The sequence below is a fragment of the Aethalodelphis obliquidens genome, unplaced genomic scaffold (assembly GCF_003676395.1).
Source record: "Aethalodelphis obliquidens isolate GAN/ISIS:26980383/991018 unplaced genomic scaffold, ASM367639v1 scaffold51, whole genome shotgun sequence".
Classification (NCBI taxonomy): Eukaryota; Metazoa; Chordata; class Mammalia; order Artiodactyla; family Delphinidae; genus Aethalodelphis; species Aethalodelphis obliquidens.
Window position 1 is genome coordinate 10466345 of NW_020837995.1, and position 15011 is coordinate 10481355.

Consider the following 15011-nt stretch of genomic DNA (forward strand, 5'->3'; position numbering starts at 1 on the left):
AAACACTCGTGCCTGACTTACATTAAAGATTACCAATTGCTGGAATCTCCCTGCACCAGTCCATGATGATGAAAAGGTTCTTTTCTTATATTTACTCAAGTAAAATTTCAAAGCCTACTAATTTGCCTAATCAGTAAAACACTGTACCATAGAAACAAAATTTTTATTTCTAAAAGAAGAATCTTCTTTTTCCAATCTGTTGATAGACTAAGGAAACTATTAAATAGCTTTGCTAATGGAAAAAAACTTTGGTTACCAAAGACTGGATAGCCATAAAATATATTTAAATATATCTAAAACAAAAATAGCTTCTTTCATAGGAGGAAAGATGGCAGATTCCAAGTCTAGGGCAAGGAAGCCATCAAAAGACTATTAGGATCGTGTTAAAAGCACTCAGGAGACAACCTGAAGAATGTCCCCTTAGTCAAATGAGACAATTTGCGCATCAATAAGAATGATAACTAGAATCAATAAAAATGATAACTAATGTGGACTGAAACACATTAAATATGCTTAAATCCATGAATTCTTAATTATATTTTTAAAAATTTCATTGGTCACTTTTATTTATTCATTTATTTATTTGCGGTACGCGGGCCTCTCACTGTTGTGGCCTCTCCCGCTGCGGAGCACAGACTCTGGATGCGCAGGCTCAGCGGCCATGGCTCACGGGCCCAGCCGCTCCGCGGCATGTGGGATCTTCCCGGACCAGGGCACGAACCCATGTCCCCTGCATTGGCAGGTGGACTCTCAACCACTGCACCACCAGGGAAGCCCTCATTGGTCACTTTTAGAAGATGCTAGGGAACCAATTCATTATTTTGAAAACTGGTGAATTAAGAAAAGAATCAAGCATTTATCCTGTATTCCTATTCAAATTGTATCTCAGGGTAGTCAGATAGTTAATGATAGGAAATTTCTCTTCATAGATGTACTTCAACTAATAAATGAAGGAATGATAGACTATCACCAGTCTGCAATCCCTAATGAATTAACAGACCTAGACAATGATGATCAATAGTGCTAACATCACAAAAAATGATGGGCAATAAGACATTATATGCCTCCCACCCAAAGTTCACAATACCCTTTATGAAAAAAGAAATGCCCCTACTTCAATAAACAAACCTGAGATCAGATCCATTAAGCCTCTCTAAATAACTAACTGTTTACATAAAATACATGGGACAGAGAAACATGTTAACACCACATGGAAGCAATAGAAAAAATCCAAACTGTGCAAAATTCTACAGGCAAATAACCTAGTTTCATTAATAAATAAACTGTAAGGAAAAAAAGAGAGATGAAAAGGAACCTAGAAATTAAACGAAACTTAAGTGATGTAAACCAACTGCAATATCCAGACTTTACTTGGATTTGGTTGATTCAACTGTTAAAAATAATTTACAAAACAATTAGGAAAATGTGAAAGTTGGAAGGATACCTAATGATATTAAGAAATTATTGCTTTTCTAGAAGTGATAATGATATTATGATTATATTTTAAGAAGAAGTCTATCTTTTAGAGATATATACTGAAGTGCATAGAGAGAAATGCTAAGGTAAAATATTTGCTTCAAAATATTCTGGGAGAGAGGTTAAAGAGATGAAACAAGATTGACCATCAGTCTATAACTGTTTAAGCTGGGGCATGGGTACCCGGAGGTTCTTTATAACAGTCTCACTATTTTAATGTATACTTACAATTTTCCTTAATAAAATGTTAAAAAATAAAAAAGGGCAGTTCACTGTACTGTATTTTTTTTTCAACTGTTCTTTCCCTAAGTATACTTTTATTTACCTTACTCAATACTAGCTATCAGAGGACTTCCCTGGTGGTGCAGTGGTTAAGAATCCACCTGCCAGTGCAGGGGACACGGGTTTGACCCCTGGTCCGGGAAGATCCCACAAGCTGTGGAGCAACTAAGCCCATGCGCCACAACTACTGAGCCGGCACGCTATAGCCTGAGATCCACGTCTACTGAGCCTGTGTGCCACAACTACTGAAGCCCGCGCACCTAGAGCCCATGCTCTGCAACAAGACAAGCCACCGCAATGAGAAGCCCGTGCAGCGCAACGAAGAGTAGCTCCCACTCGCCGCAACTAGAGAAAGCCCTCCTGCAGCAACAAAGACCCAACACAGCCAAAAATAAATAAATGAATAAATAAATTTTTTAAAAAACAGTAGCTATCAGAGTTTAGGAAAATTTACTCCTATAAGCAGCAAGAATAAGAATTAGCGCATAAACAGAACCTAATCATAGGAAAAGAACCAAAAATAACTGCTTTAGGCATATAAGCAATATATGTATTATTTCCTAATGAAATGGTTTTATCAAGATACCAAAAGTTACCCGCTCATATGTATGCAGCCCCTCCCCCCCCACCCCTCTCTCTCCCTGATGTATACTCACTACTTTCCATCTTTCTTTGACCAGGATTCCAACACTGAGGATATCCGGCTGCTCGCCTCCTCCACTCATTGCAATTCACTGATGTGATAGAATGGCTACACAGGCATCCAGCTCCCAAGGGTGGTTTCCATTTAACCTGAAACAAAAGAAACACAGCAGCATATCAGGACTAACTAATTAACATAAACATTCCAGCACCAAGTAACACTACTAATCCTATACATTAATTAGGTTGCTTTGCTGGAAAGAGGGGAAAACCCCCACAAACTCAGTTCTAAAATCTGTTTAGTACATGTAAAAAAAAAGTACTTATCTTTCCATTACAGATGTCCAGTGAAATAGCCACACATTAAAGAAGCTTTATATTATAACACAAATATAATTTACAATAACTGAGATTGCTAGACCTCAGGACAAGCATGGTGTCAATGGCAGTTGACACAGACTACTATCCTTAGTCCAACACACTGCTAAGAAAAAAAAAATCGTACCTAATTTACAACAGCTTACAGTTTAATAGGTTGCAACTAAGAGCTTAACATCACCAGAGCTAATATAATTTTAATGTTACAAAATGCATTTAAAGTGCATAGGAAATAAACATGAGCCACAGAAAAGGTCTGTTGATCAAACCCAATACAATGATATTGTAAGAAAAAAGGATAACAACATGAACAACATATCTGTAGAAAATGAAGATACTGCAGAAAAATATGGCCTAAAGGAGATAATGCTGTAACCTAATTACAGAACAAACTAAAGGAAAGTAAGAAAAAGAAGCTTTAAAAGAACATAAATCATAATTAGAAAACCTTATAAATCAGAGAGCTAGGCAACAGAAAGACATAAAAAGAAATCTGAGCAAATTCAGAAAAGGAACAGAAATTAAAGGAAAAGAAATGAAGATTCAAGTAGAAGAGACATGAGCGAAAACAACATAAAATTAAGGGAGAAAAAATAAAGGGAAAAATGAAAAAAATTAAAAAGAAATTTAGAAATTAAAAGTGATAAAAGACAAAGTAAATATAAAATACATATTATAAAAGGCTGCCAATAAAAACCCCAAAGCTATGAGATGGAACAAATATTAGCCACTATAATTCAAGAAAATAATTTCTGGAAATTAAAAAAGGACTAAACCTGCAGGTTGAAATGGTATACTACATATCTGGGAAAACAACTCAGAAGAAGGTTAATGCCAAAACACAGTCTAGTAAAGCTACTGAATTTTAAAGGGAAAAAAATTTCACTGGACGTATGTGCAGAAAAGTCCAAATTATACATAAGGGGAAAAAAAATCAGACTGGGAACAGACATTGGCACAAACAGCTTACTGCATATTTAAGTATCCAGGGAAATGTGAGCCAAGCGTGTTCTATCAAGCCAAAGTAACCTTCAAGGCTAAAGGAAACAGTTATGAACACACAGAACTCAAAGAATATTGTTCCCAAGAAATGTCCCTAGGAATCAACTACGTAACAAGTATCAGACAATCAAATTATGATAGAAAATTTGGCATGAGGATTGGCCTGAAAAGGCTTAAAAGCAATGATAACTCAGTAGCAATGAGAACCCCTGCCTCCAGATTGTGAAGTCTAAACATCATATGCCACTAAAAGAAATAAGAGCTCCTTGAAGAAATGGCTTATTCCTGGTCTGGCACAGGAAATTATGCACAATGAACTTGGGGCATCTTGTCAAATCAGAAAGCAAAAATGTTAACAGTACTACTACTAACATGCCAAAAGGAATTCAGAGATAAGTGAAAGAATTCTCATTTGCCAAGGATGAAACAATTTGAGCAGATACAAGAATGGTGACTGCAGTGATTGAAAAACATCAAAAACATAAACGGACTTCCCTGGTGGTGCAGTGGTTAAGAATCCACCTGCCAAAGAAGGGGACACGGGTTCAAGCCCTGGCCTGGGAAGATCCCACATGCCATGGAGCAACTAAGCCCATGCGCCACAACTACTGAGCCTGCGCTCTAGAGCCCACAAGACACAACTACTGAGCCCGCGTGCCATAACTACTGAAGCCTGTGCACCTAGAGCCTGTGCTCCGCAACAAGAGAGCCCGTGCTCCACAACAAGAGAGTCCACTGCACTGAGAAGGCCATGCACTGCAATGAAGAGTAGCCCCCGCTCGCCGCAACTAGACAAAGCCCACGCACAGCAATGAAGACCCAACGCAGCCAAAAATAAATAAATAAAAATAAATTTATAAAAAATAAATTAATTTAAAAAATAAACACTCATGAGTTCATAATGACACTCAAAAAAGAAAAAAGAATTTTGGAGGTTGCTAAGGCACAACTCATTATTCTGAAAATTGTCAAATAAATAGAAAGAATCAAGCATTTATCCTGCCTTTCTGACATGAACAGTATTTTGGGGAAATCAAAGAGATGATGAAGGCAACTTTTTCCTTAGAGAATAGTCACAGCTAATAAGTGCAGAAGAAATTATAGAATTAGAAAATCACCATTTTCCAATCCCTGGTTAAATAATGAATCTAGGCAATGACCATCAACAGCTGCTAAAACCATAAGGTAAAAAGTGGATGGAGAACTTTAATATGGAAGGATCAAGTTGAACTCAATGATCAACGTTAACATCACTAAAAGGCAGAACAATGAAACATGAAGTGCTTCCTGACAGATGCAACAAAATTTTCTCAGTACCACCTATGAAGTCTCTTGCCTTAAAACAAACAAAACACGTCTAAATCTAATCAAGCTTCTAGATTTAATTATATGTTTATAAAAATAAGGGGGATCAAAGTACATGTTAAATGACAACATGAAGATACAATGAGCTAAATCCGTGATTATGGAGATCCTAAAGAACAAAATGACCCATATAAATGACAAAATGACCCAAGACAAATGGCATGTAAAATAAAAAAGCTTTACACTGCACATTATAAGAAACAAGATATGTATCAACCTAAGGCAGCAACTAGCAATCAGATAAAATTAAGCAAGTACTGGGTAAGGCATAATTGGTAATTTTGTAGGGTGTAATAATAGTAGTGTAGTTATGTTTATAAAGTCTTTCTCTGTAAGAGATACATAAACTACTAATGTACAAAGTGATAAAAGGTCTTAGATTTGCCTTAAAGCACTCTAAGGGGAAAAAGAGTTATTGTTTTGGGGGTAGAAGATCAAATGAGGTAAGAATGACAGAATTTTTATAATTTTTGTATGATGGGTATATGTAAATCCATTATACTGTTTCTAGGCATAACTGCAATATTCTACATTAAAAGTAAAAAACAAGAGATGCATAGATTAAAAAGATCTAGAGTTTGTTTTAACAAATGGGGCTGGGACAAGTAAATATCCACATGCAAAAGAACGAATTTGTACCCCTACCTAACATCATACACAAAAATTAACTCAAAATGGATCAAAGACCTAAATGTAAAAGCTAAAACTATAAAAGTCTTAAAAGAAATCACAGTCATAAATCTTCACTGACCTTGGATTAAGCAATGATTTCTTAGGTATGACACCTAAAGCACAGCAAACCAAAGAAAATGATAAATTGGACTCTGTCAAAATTTTTAAAATTTTATATGCTAAAAGACAACCTATGAAATTGGGGAAAATAATTGCAAACTATATATCTGATACGTGGTTAATACCCAGAACAGATAAAGAATAATTCAACAAAACAAAAATCAAATAATTCAATTTAAAAATGGGCAAACAGCCTGAATAAACAGTCCTCCAAAGAAGATATACAAATAGCCAAAAAGCACATGAAAAAAATGCTCAAAATCTAGAGAACGACAAATCAAAACCATCTGAAAAATCACCTCATACCCACTAGGATGGCTACTATTAAAAGAAGAAAATAATAAGTGCTGACAAGGATGTGGAGAAACTGGAACTCTTGTACACTGTGCATGGGGATATAAAATGATGCAGTCACTATGAAAAACAGTATGGCAGTTGCTAAAAAAATTAAACAATCAATTGCCATATGATTCAGCAATTCCACTTCTGGGTATATACCCTCAAAAACTGAAAGCAAGAACTCAGACAAATATATTTGTACACTCAAGACCACAGCAGCGTTCTTCACAATAGCCAAAAGGTGGAAGCAGCCCACACGTCCATCTGCAGTTGAACAGATAAAGAAAATGTGGAATATACACACAATGGAATATTATTCAGCCTTTAAAAAGGAAATCCCATCACGTGCTACAACATGAATGAACCTGGCTGAGTGATAAAGCCAGTCACAAAATGACAAATACTCTTTATGATTCTATTTATATGAGCTATCCAGAGCAGTCAAAATCATGGAAACAGAAAGAAGAATTGTGGTTACTAGAGGCAGGAGGGGGGGAGGGGGAAGGGGGCATTGTTTTTCAATTGGTATAGAATTTTAGTTTTGCAAGATGAAAAAGTTCTAGAAATCTGTTTTGAAACAATGTGAATATACTTAACACTACTGACTGTATACTTAAAAATGATTAAGATGGTAAATTTTATGTTATGTGTTCTTTATCACAGTAAAAAAAAAAAAAAAGTATGGGCCCCATGGAGGAGAATATGGTAATATTCAGCATAATAAAATAATTTATATTTAAACTCTAATCCAGCAATTCCACTTCAAGGAACCTATTCCAAAGGTACAATGGCAAAAACATGTGAAATGACTTCTTCACAAGCCTTTTCACTATAACATTATTTATAATTACAAAAGGCTAGGGAAAAAACTAACAGTCACTCAATAGGGGATTGGTTGAACGTAAAATGATTCACTTATGTAACGGAGTACTAGTCCAGGAATTAGAGATATATTGACACAGAGTGATTTTCAGGATATATTGTTAAGTGAAAAAAAATAAGATGCAGTGACGTGTTTAAAGCATACTACTTTTCTGTAAAAGGAAGGTAAATGTTAAGTATATTAACATATTTGCTTTTATTATTTTAAAAAAAGGAAAAGCCAAAAAGTGATGAAAACGATAGCAGAGATCAATAAATTTTTTTCAGTAAAGGGCCAAATAATAAATATTTCAGTCTTTATAAGCTATATAATCTCTGTCATGGCTACTCAGCTCTGCCATTTTAAAATAAAAGAAGACATAGACAATACATAAACAAAAGAGTATGTGTTCCAACAAAAATTTACTTACAAAAAGAGATGGGTGGCCAAATTTGGCCTGCAGACTATTGCTTGCCAACCTTTGCCCAAAAGAAAGGAGAAAACAGGATGGAGGGGATAAGGATAAAAGTCAGACTTCTAAGAATATATCTTGTGATATAGTTTTCATTTTGGAACAAAAATCATTGTTTTACATACAAGAAAAAAAACTCCTAGGGCTTCCCTGGTGGCGCAGTGGTTGAGAGTCCGCCTGTCGATGCAGGGGATGCAGGTTCGTGCCCCAGTCCAGGAAGATCCCACATGCCGCGGAGCTGCTAGGCCCGTGAGCCATGGCCGCTGAGCCTGCGCATCCGGAGCCTGTGCTCCGCAACGGGAGAGGCCACAACAGTGAGAGGCCTGCGTACTGCAAAAAAAAAAAAAAAAAAAAAAAAAACCAAACCAAAACAAAACAAAAAACTCCTATACTCCAAATTCAGGAAAGGACCATAGCAACAAAGTAATCATCAGAACTAGCTTCAAACTCATCCCAGTCTATCAATGACAGCTTCATATTAGCGACCACACTTCAGAAAGCCAACCAGTCAGTAACAGCCACAGTCCATAGCCACATCTGTTTATCAAAAATTCAACCACTTCCTAAACACTCCCACTTCACCAATCCCTGAACTCTAAGCTTCACAACTCTCCCCTGAATGGAGACCAATAAATTTAGCGTTTTGTTGACACTGAGTGGTGACCTCTTCCTTCAAGACAATTAAAAGACAAAATAAATTTAAAAAAAGATACTAAAAATGAAAGGAGTACAATCTCTAAAAATCTAAAACAAACTGAAACCAAGAACCCACTGCATACCAAGTATGTGACATTATCACACAGAAAATAATTCAAGTGGCTTTAAAATACAGTATTTTGATTGTATACCCCTAGTGGGATATAGCTTAAGGAATAAAAGAACAACAAAGAAATCTTAAAACTTCATTTAGTAGTTTTGTCATTAGAAATAATATCAATTCTGTTATTTAAAAACTATTATAGGTATACTGCAAGACACAGCAAATAAGTGATTATATTAAATCACTAAGAGTCAACATTTTCAGTATAAAGAGATACAAATATAAAAGTCAAAGAGGTCAAGTAAAAATCCTGAAATCTGACATTGAAGAAAACATGAAAAAAATATGATCTTTATTTAAACACGTATTTCACAAGCCTAACCATCGAGAAGTCCTAGAAGCAATGCAGCCCAATAGATTAAGCATCTCTAGTATCCAAACTGAAAGTTCCAAATACCATTTCCCTCAAAAAAAGAACAAAAGCTCCTTGGAAAAATGGCTATTTCTAAAACTGGGGCAGGAAATATAAAAGATGAGCCTAGAATCTTGCTGTGCTTGAAAGCAGGGAATATACCAAAGACTTGGGACAGATCCAGGGTTTATGGGGCCTGGAATTTATATTAAGTGAGGCCCCTATCTTAAAAATCTTACTTTTGCAAATTTTACATATGACCAATTACTAAAACTTTGCTCCCAAAGCTTTGAAAGAAGCCAATGGAAATAAAGAACCCTGAAGTTTAAGCTTCATTATCCTCATGGTGAATCCAACTTTGTTCAAGATAATGGAGTCAAGTCAAAAGGACACAGGAGCTAAGTGGAACGGGCTCACAATGGTTTGAAGTGAGAAAATTGACATCTAAAGAATAATGAGGGAGTTCCCAGGTGGTCTAGTGGTTAGGATTCGGCACTTTCACTGCCGTGGCCCAGGTTCAATCCCTGGTCAGGGAACTGAGATCTGGTAAGCCATGAGTCATGGTCAAAATTAAAAATAAATAAATAAGGAAATTAAAATAAAAGGATAATGACTGCAATAACTGAAACACATGAAATATATAATAACCCATAAATTCATAATGATATTCAAAAACAATTCAGTAGACACTACAAACAATTGCTAGTGTACTAATTCATTATTCTGAATATAAATAAAAGGAAAATAAGTCAAGCATTTACCCTGCCTTTCCTGTAGTATTAACTGTATTTCAAAGAAACCAAATAGTTGATAGTCACAGAATTAAAAATTCACCATTCTGCAACACCTAATGAAATAATGTAGGCAGTGGTTATGAATGGCTGCCAAAACTCTTAGGTGAAAGGTTGGTTGATTTAGAACTTAATAATGAATGAATGAAACCGGTAATACTTACACTTACAGATTACATTTAGCATCACTAAAAGATATGACATTGAACAGCATACCACTAACTTTGAGAACTGAACTAAGGCTTAGACTCACTGTCCAGGTGCCAGACTTACCACCACTGGTATACATCTGGGACAGATCTGAGTATTATTTCAAAGGCTTTAAAAACCGAACTAATATTAAAAACAAAATACCTGGAAGGCTACTTAGAATGTGCAACCTCAACACAACTAGGTGGTCAAATTTTTAAAATATCAACATTCTCTGCAGAATTTAAATAAGACTCAAGTCTCATAATTTTTTAAATAACAAGGACACAATCCAAAACTACCAAATATACAAAGAACCAGGAAAATCTCAACTTACATGTGAAAGGACAAATCAGCAGATGTAAATGCCAAGATGACAGAGATCTGGGACTTATCAAAGACATTAAAGCAGCTACTATAAAAATGCTCCAAGAAGTGAAGGAATAAATAGAAAGATATATAAAGTCCTAGAAATGAACAGAAAGATAAAGTCTCAGTAAAGATATAGAAGACATAAACAACAATTTTAGAAGGGAAAAATACAATAACAGAAAATTTTAAATGTTACTAGAGTCAACAGAAGAATGGAAGTGTCAGAAGAGTCAGTAAACTTGAAGATAAATATATAGAAATTAAAAAAACAGAAAATAATTTTATAAATGAACACAGACCCCAGGGACCAGCAGGACAATATCAAAAATTCTAACATTCAACTCATCACAGTCATGTCAAGAGAGGAAAAAGTGTAGGGCAGGAAAAATATTTTTAAAATAATGGCTAAAACATCTCAAGTTTTGCAAAAGACATAAAACAATTGATTGAAGAACCTTAATTAACAGGACATGCACAAAAAAAATCCATTCACAAACACATCATAACCAAACTGTTGAAAATTAAACACAAAGAAAAACTCTTAAAAACAGCCAGAGAAAAATGATACATTACTTACTGGGGACAATAATTCAATTGACTGTGACTTTCTCATTATAAACCATGGAGGTCAGCAAGAAACAGAAAAACATTTTTAAAGTACTGAAAGTAAAGCACTGTCAACCAGAATTCTGTACCCAGAGAAAACATCCTTGAGGGATAAGGACAATCTCAGAGAAAAGAAAATTATGTATTGTAAGCAGAGCTGCTGTATGGTAAATTACCAAAGAAATTTCTTCTGAGAAAAAGGAAATTATAACAGAGGGAAACTTGGAATAACAGGAATGAATGAAGAACAACAGAAATCTAGGTAAACATAATAGACTAACCTCCTCTTGACTTTTTCAAAATATGCTTGCAAGTTAAGAGCAAAAATTATAACACTATCTGAAAGGATTTCCAATGTATATAGATATAACTCATAAGATAACTACAAAAAAAAGCTAGAATGGTAAAGAGACCTATATGATGGTTATTAGGCTTTTGCATTCTACCTGAAGTGGTGATATAATAATTCTAGTAGACTGTGAAAAATTAAGTAGGTATATTGTAAACACTAGAGCAACCATTCAAAAAAAACTATACAGGGACTTCTCTGGTGGTCCACTGGTTAAGACTCCGCACTCCCAATGCAGGGGGCCCAGGTTCAATCCCTCGTCAGGGAACTAGATCTCACATGCCCCAACTAAAGATCCCGCTTGCCACAACGAAGAACCAGCATGACACAATGAAGATCCTACGGCTGCAACTAAGACCGAACACAGCCAAATAAATAAATAATTCTTTAAAAAACTATACAAAAAAGATATAATAAAAAGCAAAAAACAGGAAATAAAGTGGAATACCAAGACATGTTAAGATAATCCAAAAGAAGCTAAGAAAGGAGAAACAGGAGAACAAAAACAGAGCGCATCAACATAAAACAAATAATAAAATGGTTGGCCTAAATCCAAATATATTTGTAATCACTTTAAATATAAATGGCCTAAACACACCACTGAAAGAGAGAGATCATGAAGATGAGTTATGCTTTCTATAAGAAACTCACTTCAAAAATAATGGGATACGTAGGTTAAAAACAAAGGTATGCTCACTTCTGCTCCAGTTCTCTTTACCCTCCTAAACAGTTCAATCCTAACACATGAGCATGCATCACCAAAATGTTGGTGACATTTTTGTAGCCTGGCAGAATAGATTAATTTACAGATATTTCACTTCAAAGCATACTGAATGTGACTTCATATTAAGGCAGCATTAGGTACAACATGGTAATACATCATTAACTTTATTTTTTTTTTTTTTTTTTTTTTTTGTGGTACGTGGGCCTCTCACTGTTGCGGCCTCTCCCGTTGGAGAGCACAGGCTCCGAACGCGCAGGCTCAGCGGCCATGGCTCACGGGCCCAGCTGCTCCACGGCATGTGGGATCTTCCCGGACAAGGGCACGAACCTGTGTCCCCTGCATCGGCAGGCGGACTCTCAACCACTGCGCCACCAGGGAAGCCCTAACTTTATTTTTTAAATATTTTTAAAACATCTTTATTGGAGTGTAATTGCTTTACAATGGTGTGTTAGTTTCTGCTTTATAACAAAGTGAATCAGCTATACATATACATATATCCCCATATCTCCTCCTTCTTGTGTCTCCCTCCCACCCTCCCTATCCCACCCCTCTAGGTGGTTACAAAGCACCAAGCTTATCTCCCTGTGCTACGCGGCTGCTTCCCACTACCTATCTATTTTACATTTGGTAGTGTATATATGTCCATGCCACTCTCTCACTTCGCCCCAGCTTACCCTTCCAACTCCCTGTGTCCTCAAGTCCATTTGCTACATCTGTGTCTTTATTCCTTTCCTGCCCCTAGGTTCTTCAGAACCCTCCTTTTTTTTTTTTTAGGTACCATATATATGTATTAGCACGTGGTATTTGTTTTTCTTTCTGATTCACTTCACTCTGTATGACAGACACTAGGTTCATCCACCTCACTACAAATAACTCAATTTTGTTTCTTTATATACATCATTAACTTTAAACTCTTATTAAAAAGTAATTTACCAGTTTCCAGAATTTCCAGTACAGGACCTCCTGAACAGAGAGCCGTTGTTCAAATATAATTCAGTGTGAGTGACAAAGTAGAATTTAGAAGTAAGGATGTCTATTTCATATTCAACTGTTTATTAAATCTTTAAATTCTTGCCTGTCAGTCTACATTGCTTTTTATTATTATACTTCAGTTTCTTTGAGAACTTCTGAGTTTCATGTGTTTTGCTTTTATTATATAAATATCATTATAAATAAACTTATTCATGAATTTAAAAAGCAAAGGAATAGGAAAAGATATACCACATAAAGCTGGAGTACCTATACAAATCTTCCTCGATTTCTGATGGATGGGGTTACACCTCATCATTAAGTTGAAAATATCTAAGCTGAAAATGCATTTAAAACACCTGATGTACCACTGGAACCAAGATGGCGGAGTAGAAGAACATGCTCTCAGTCCCTCTTGTGAGAACATCAGAATCACAACTAGCTGCTGGACAATCATCGACAGGAAGACACTGGAACTAACCAAAAAGATACCCCACATCCAAAGACAAAGGAGAAGCCACAATGAGACGGTAGGAGGGGCACAATCACACCGAAATCAAATCCCATAACTGCTGGGTGAGTGACTCACAGACTGGAAAACACTTATACCACAGAAGTCCACCCACTGGAGTGAAGGTTCTGAGCCCCACGTCAGGCTTCCCAACCTGGGGGTCTGGCAATGGAAGAAGGAATTCCTAGAGAATCAGACTTTGAAGGATAGTGGGATTTGATTGCAGGACTTCGACAGGACTAGGGGAAACAGACTCCAGTCTTGGAGGGCACCCACAAAGTAGTGTGTGCACTGGGACCCAGGGGAAGGAGCAGTGACCCCATAGGAGACCGAACCAGACCTACCTGCTAGTGTTGGGGGGTCTCCTGCAGAGGCGGGGGGTGGCTGTGGCTCACCATGGGGACAAGAACACTGGCAGCAAAGTTCTAGTAAGTACTCCTTGGCGTGAGCCCTACCAGAGTCTGCCATTAGCCCCACCAAAGAGCCCAGGTAGGCTCCAGTGTTGGGTTGCCTCAGGGCAAATAACCAAGAGGGAGGGAACCCAGCCCCACCCAACAACAGTCAAGCAGATTAAAGTTTTACTAAGCTCTGCCCACCAGAGCAACACCCAGCTCTACCAACCACCAGTCCCTCCCATCAGGAAACCTGCACAAGCCTCTTAGATAGCCTCATCCACCAGAGGGCAGATAGAAGAAGCAAGAAGAATACAATCCTGCAGCCTGTGGAACAAAAACCACATTCACAGAAAGATACACAAGATGAAAAGGCAGAGGGCTATGTACCAGATGAAGGAACAAGATAAAACCCCAGAAAAACAACTAAATGAAGTGGAGATAGGCAACCTTCCAGAAAAAGAATTCAGAATAATGATAGTGAAGAGGATCCAGGACCTTGGAAAAAGAATGGAGGCAAAGATCAAGAAGATGCAAGAAATGTTTAACAAAGACCTGGAAGAATTAAAGAACAAACAAACAGAGATGAACAAATACAATAACTGAAATGAAAACTACACTAGAAGAAATCAATAGCAGAATAACTGAGGCAGAAGAACGGATAAGTGACCTGGAACACAGAGTGGTGGAATTCACTGCTGCAGAACAGAATAAAGAAAAAAGAATGAAAAGAAATGAAGACAGCCTAAGAGACCTCTGGGACAACATTAAATGCAACAACATTCGAATTATAGGGGTCCCAGAAGGAGAAGAGAGAGAGAAAGGACCAGAGAAAATATTTGAAGAGATTATAGTCGAAAATGTCCCTAACATGGGAAAGGAAATAGCCACCCAAGTCCAGGAAGAGCAGCAAGTCCCATACAGGATAAACCCAAGGAGAAACACGCCAAGACACATAGTAATCAAATTGGCAAAAATTAAAGACAAAGAAAAATTATTGAAAGCAGCAAGGGAAAAAACAACAAATAACATACAAGGGAACTCCCATAAGGTTAACAGCTGATTTCTCAGCAGAAACTCTACAAGCCAGAAGGGAGTGGCATGATATACTTAAAGTGATGAAAGGGAAGAACCTACAACCAAGATTACTCTACCTGACTCAAAAAAGATGTTAAAAAAAAAAAGAAAAAGAAAAAGATTACTTTACCCGGCAAGGATCTCATTCAGATTCAATGGAGAAATCAAAAGCTTTACAGACAAGCAAAAGCTAAGAGAATTAAGAACCACCAAACCAGCTCTACAACAAATGCTAAAGGAACTTCTCTA

The 15011-nt window shown here is 36.7% G+C and overlaps 1 protein-coding gene and 1 non-coding gene across 2 annotated transcripts in view; one reads left to right on the plus strand and one right to left on the minus strand.

Moving 5' to 3' along the window:
* TTBK2 (tau tubulin kinase 2) overlaps positions 1–15011 on the minus strand; it is a 145782-nt gene that overhangs the window by 108456 nt on the left and 22315 nt on the right. Inside the window, exon 2 of the mRNA XM_027084066.1 lies at positions 2415–2550. Coding sequence (XP_026939867.1) covers positions 2415–2483 — 69 coding nt within the window. The 5' untranslated portion in view covers positions 2484–2550. The remainder of the gene's footprint in view (positions 1–2414; positions 2551–15011) is intronic.
* Positions 9247–9318, plus strand: TRNAE-UUC (transfer RNA glutamic acid (anticodon UUC)). Its single transcript has one exon. It is a non-coding gene; the product is annotated as a tRNA-Glu (tRNA).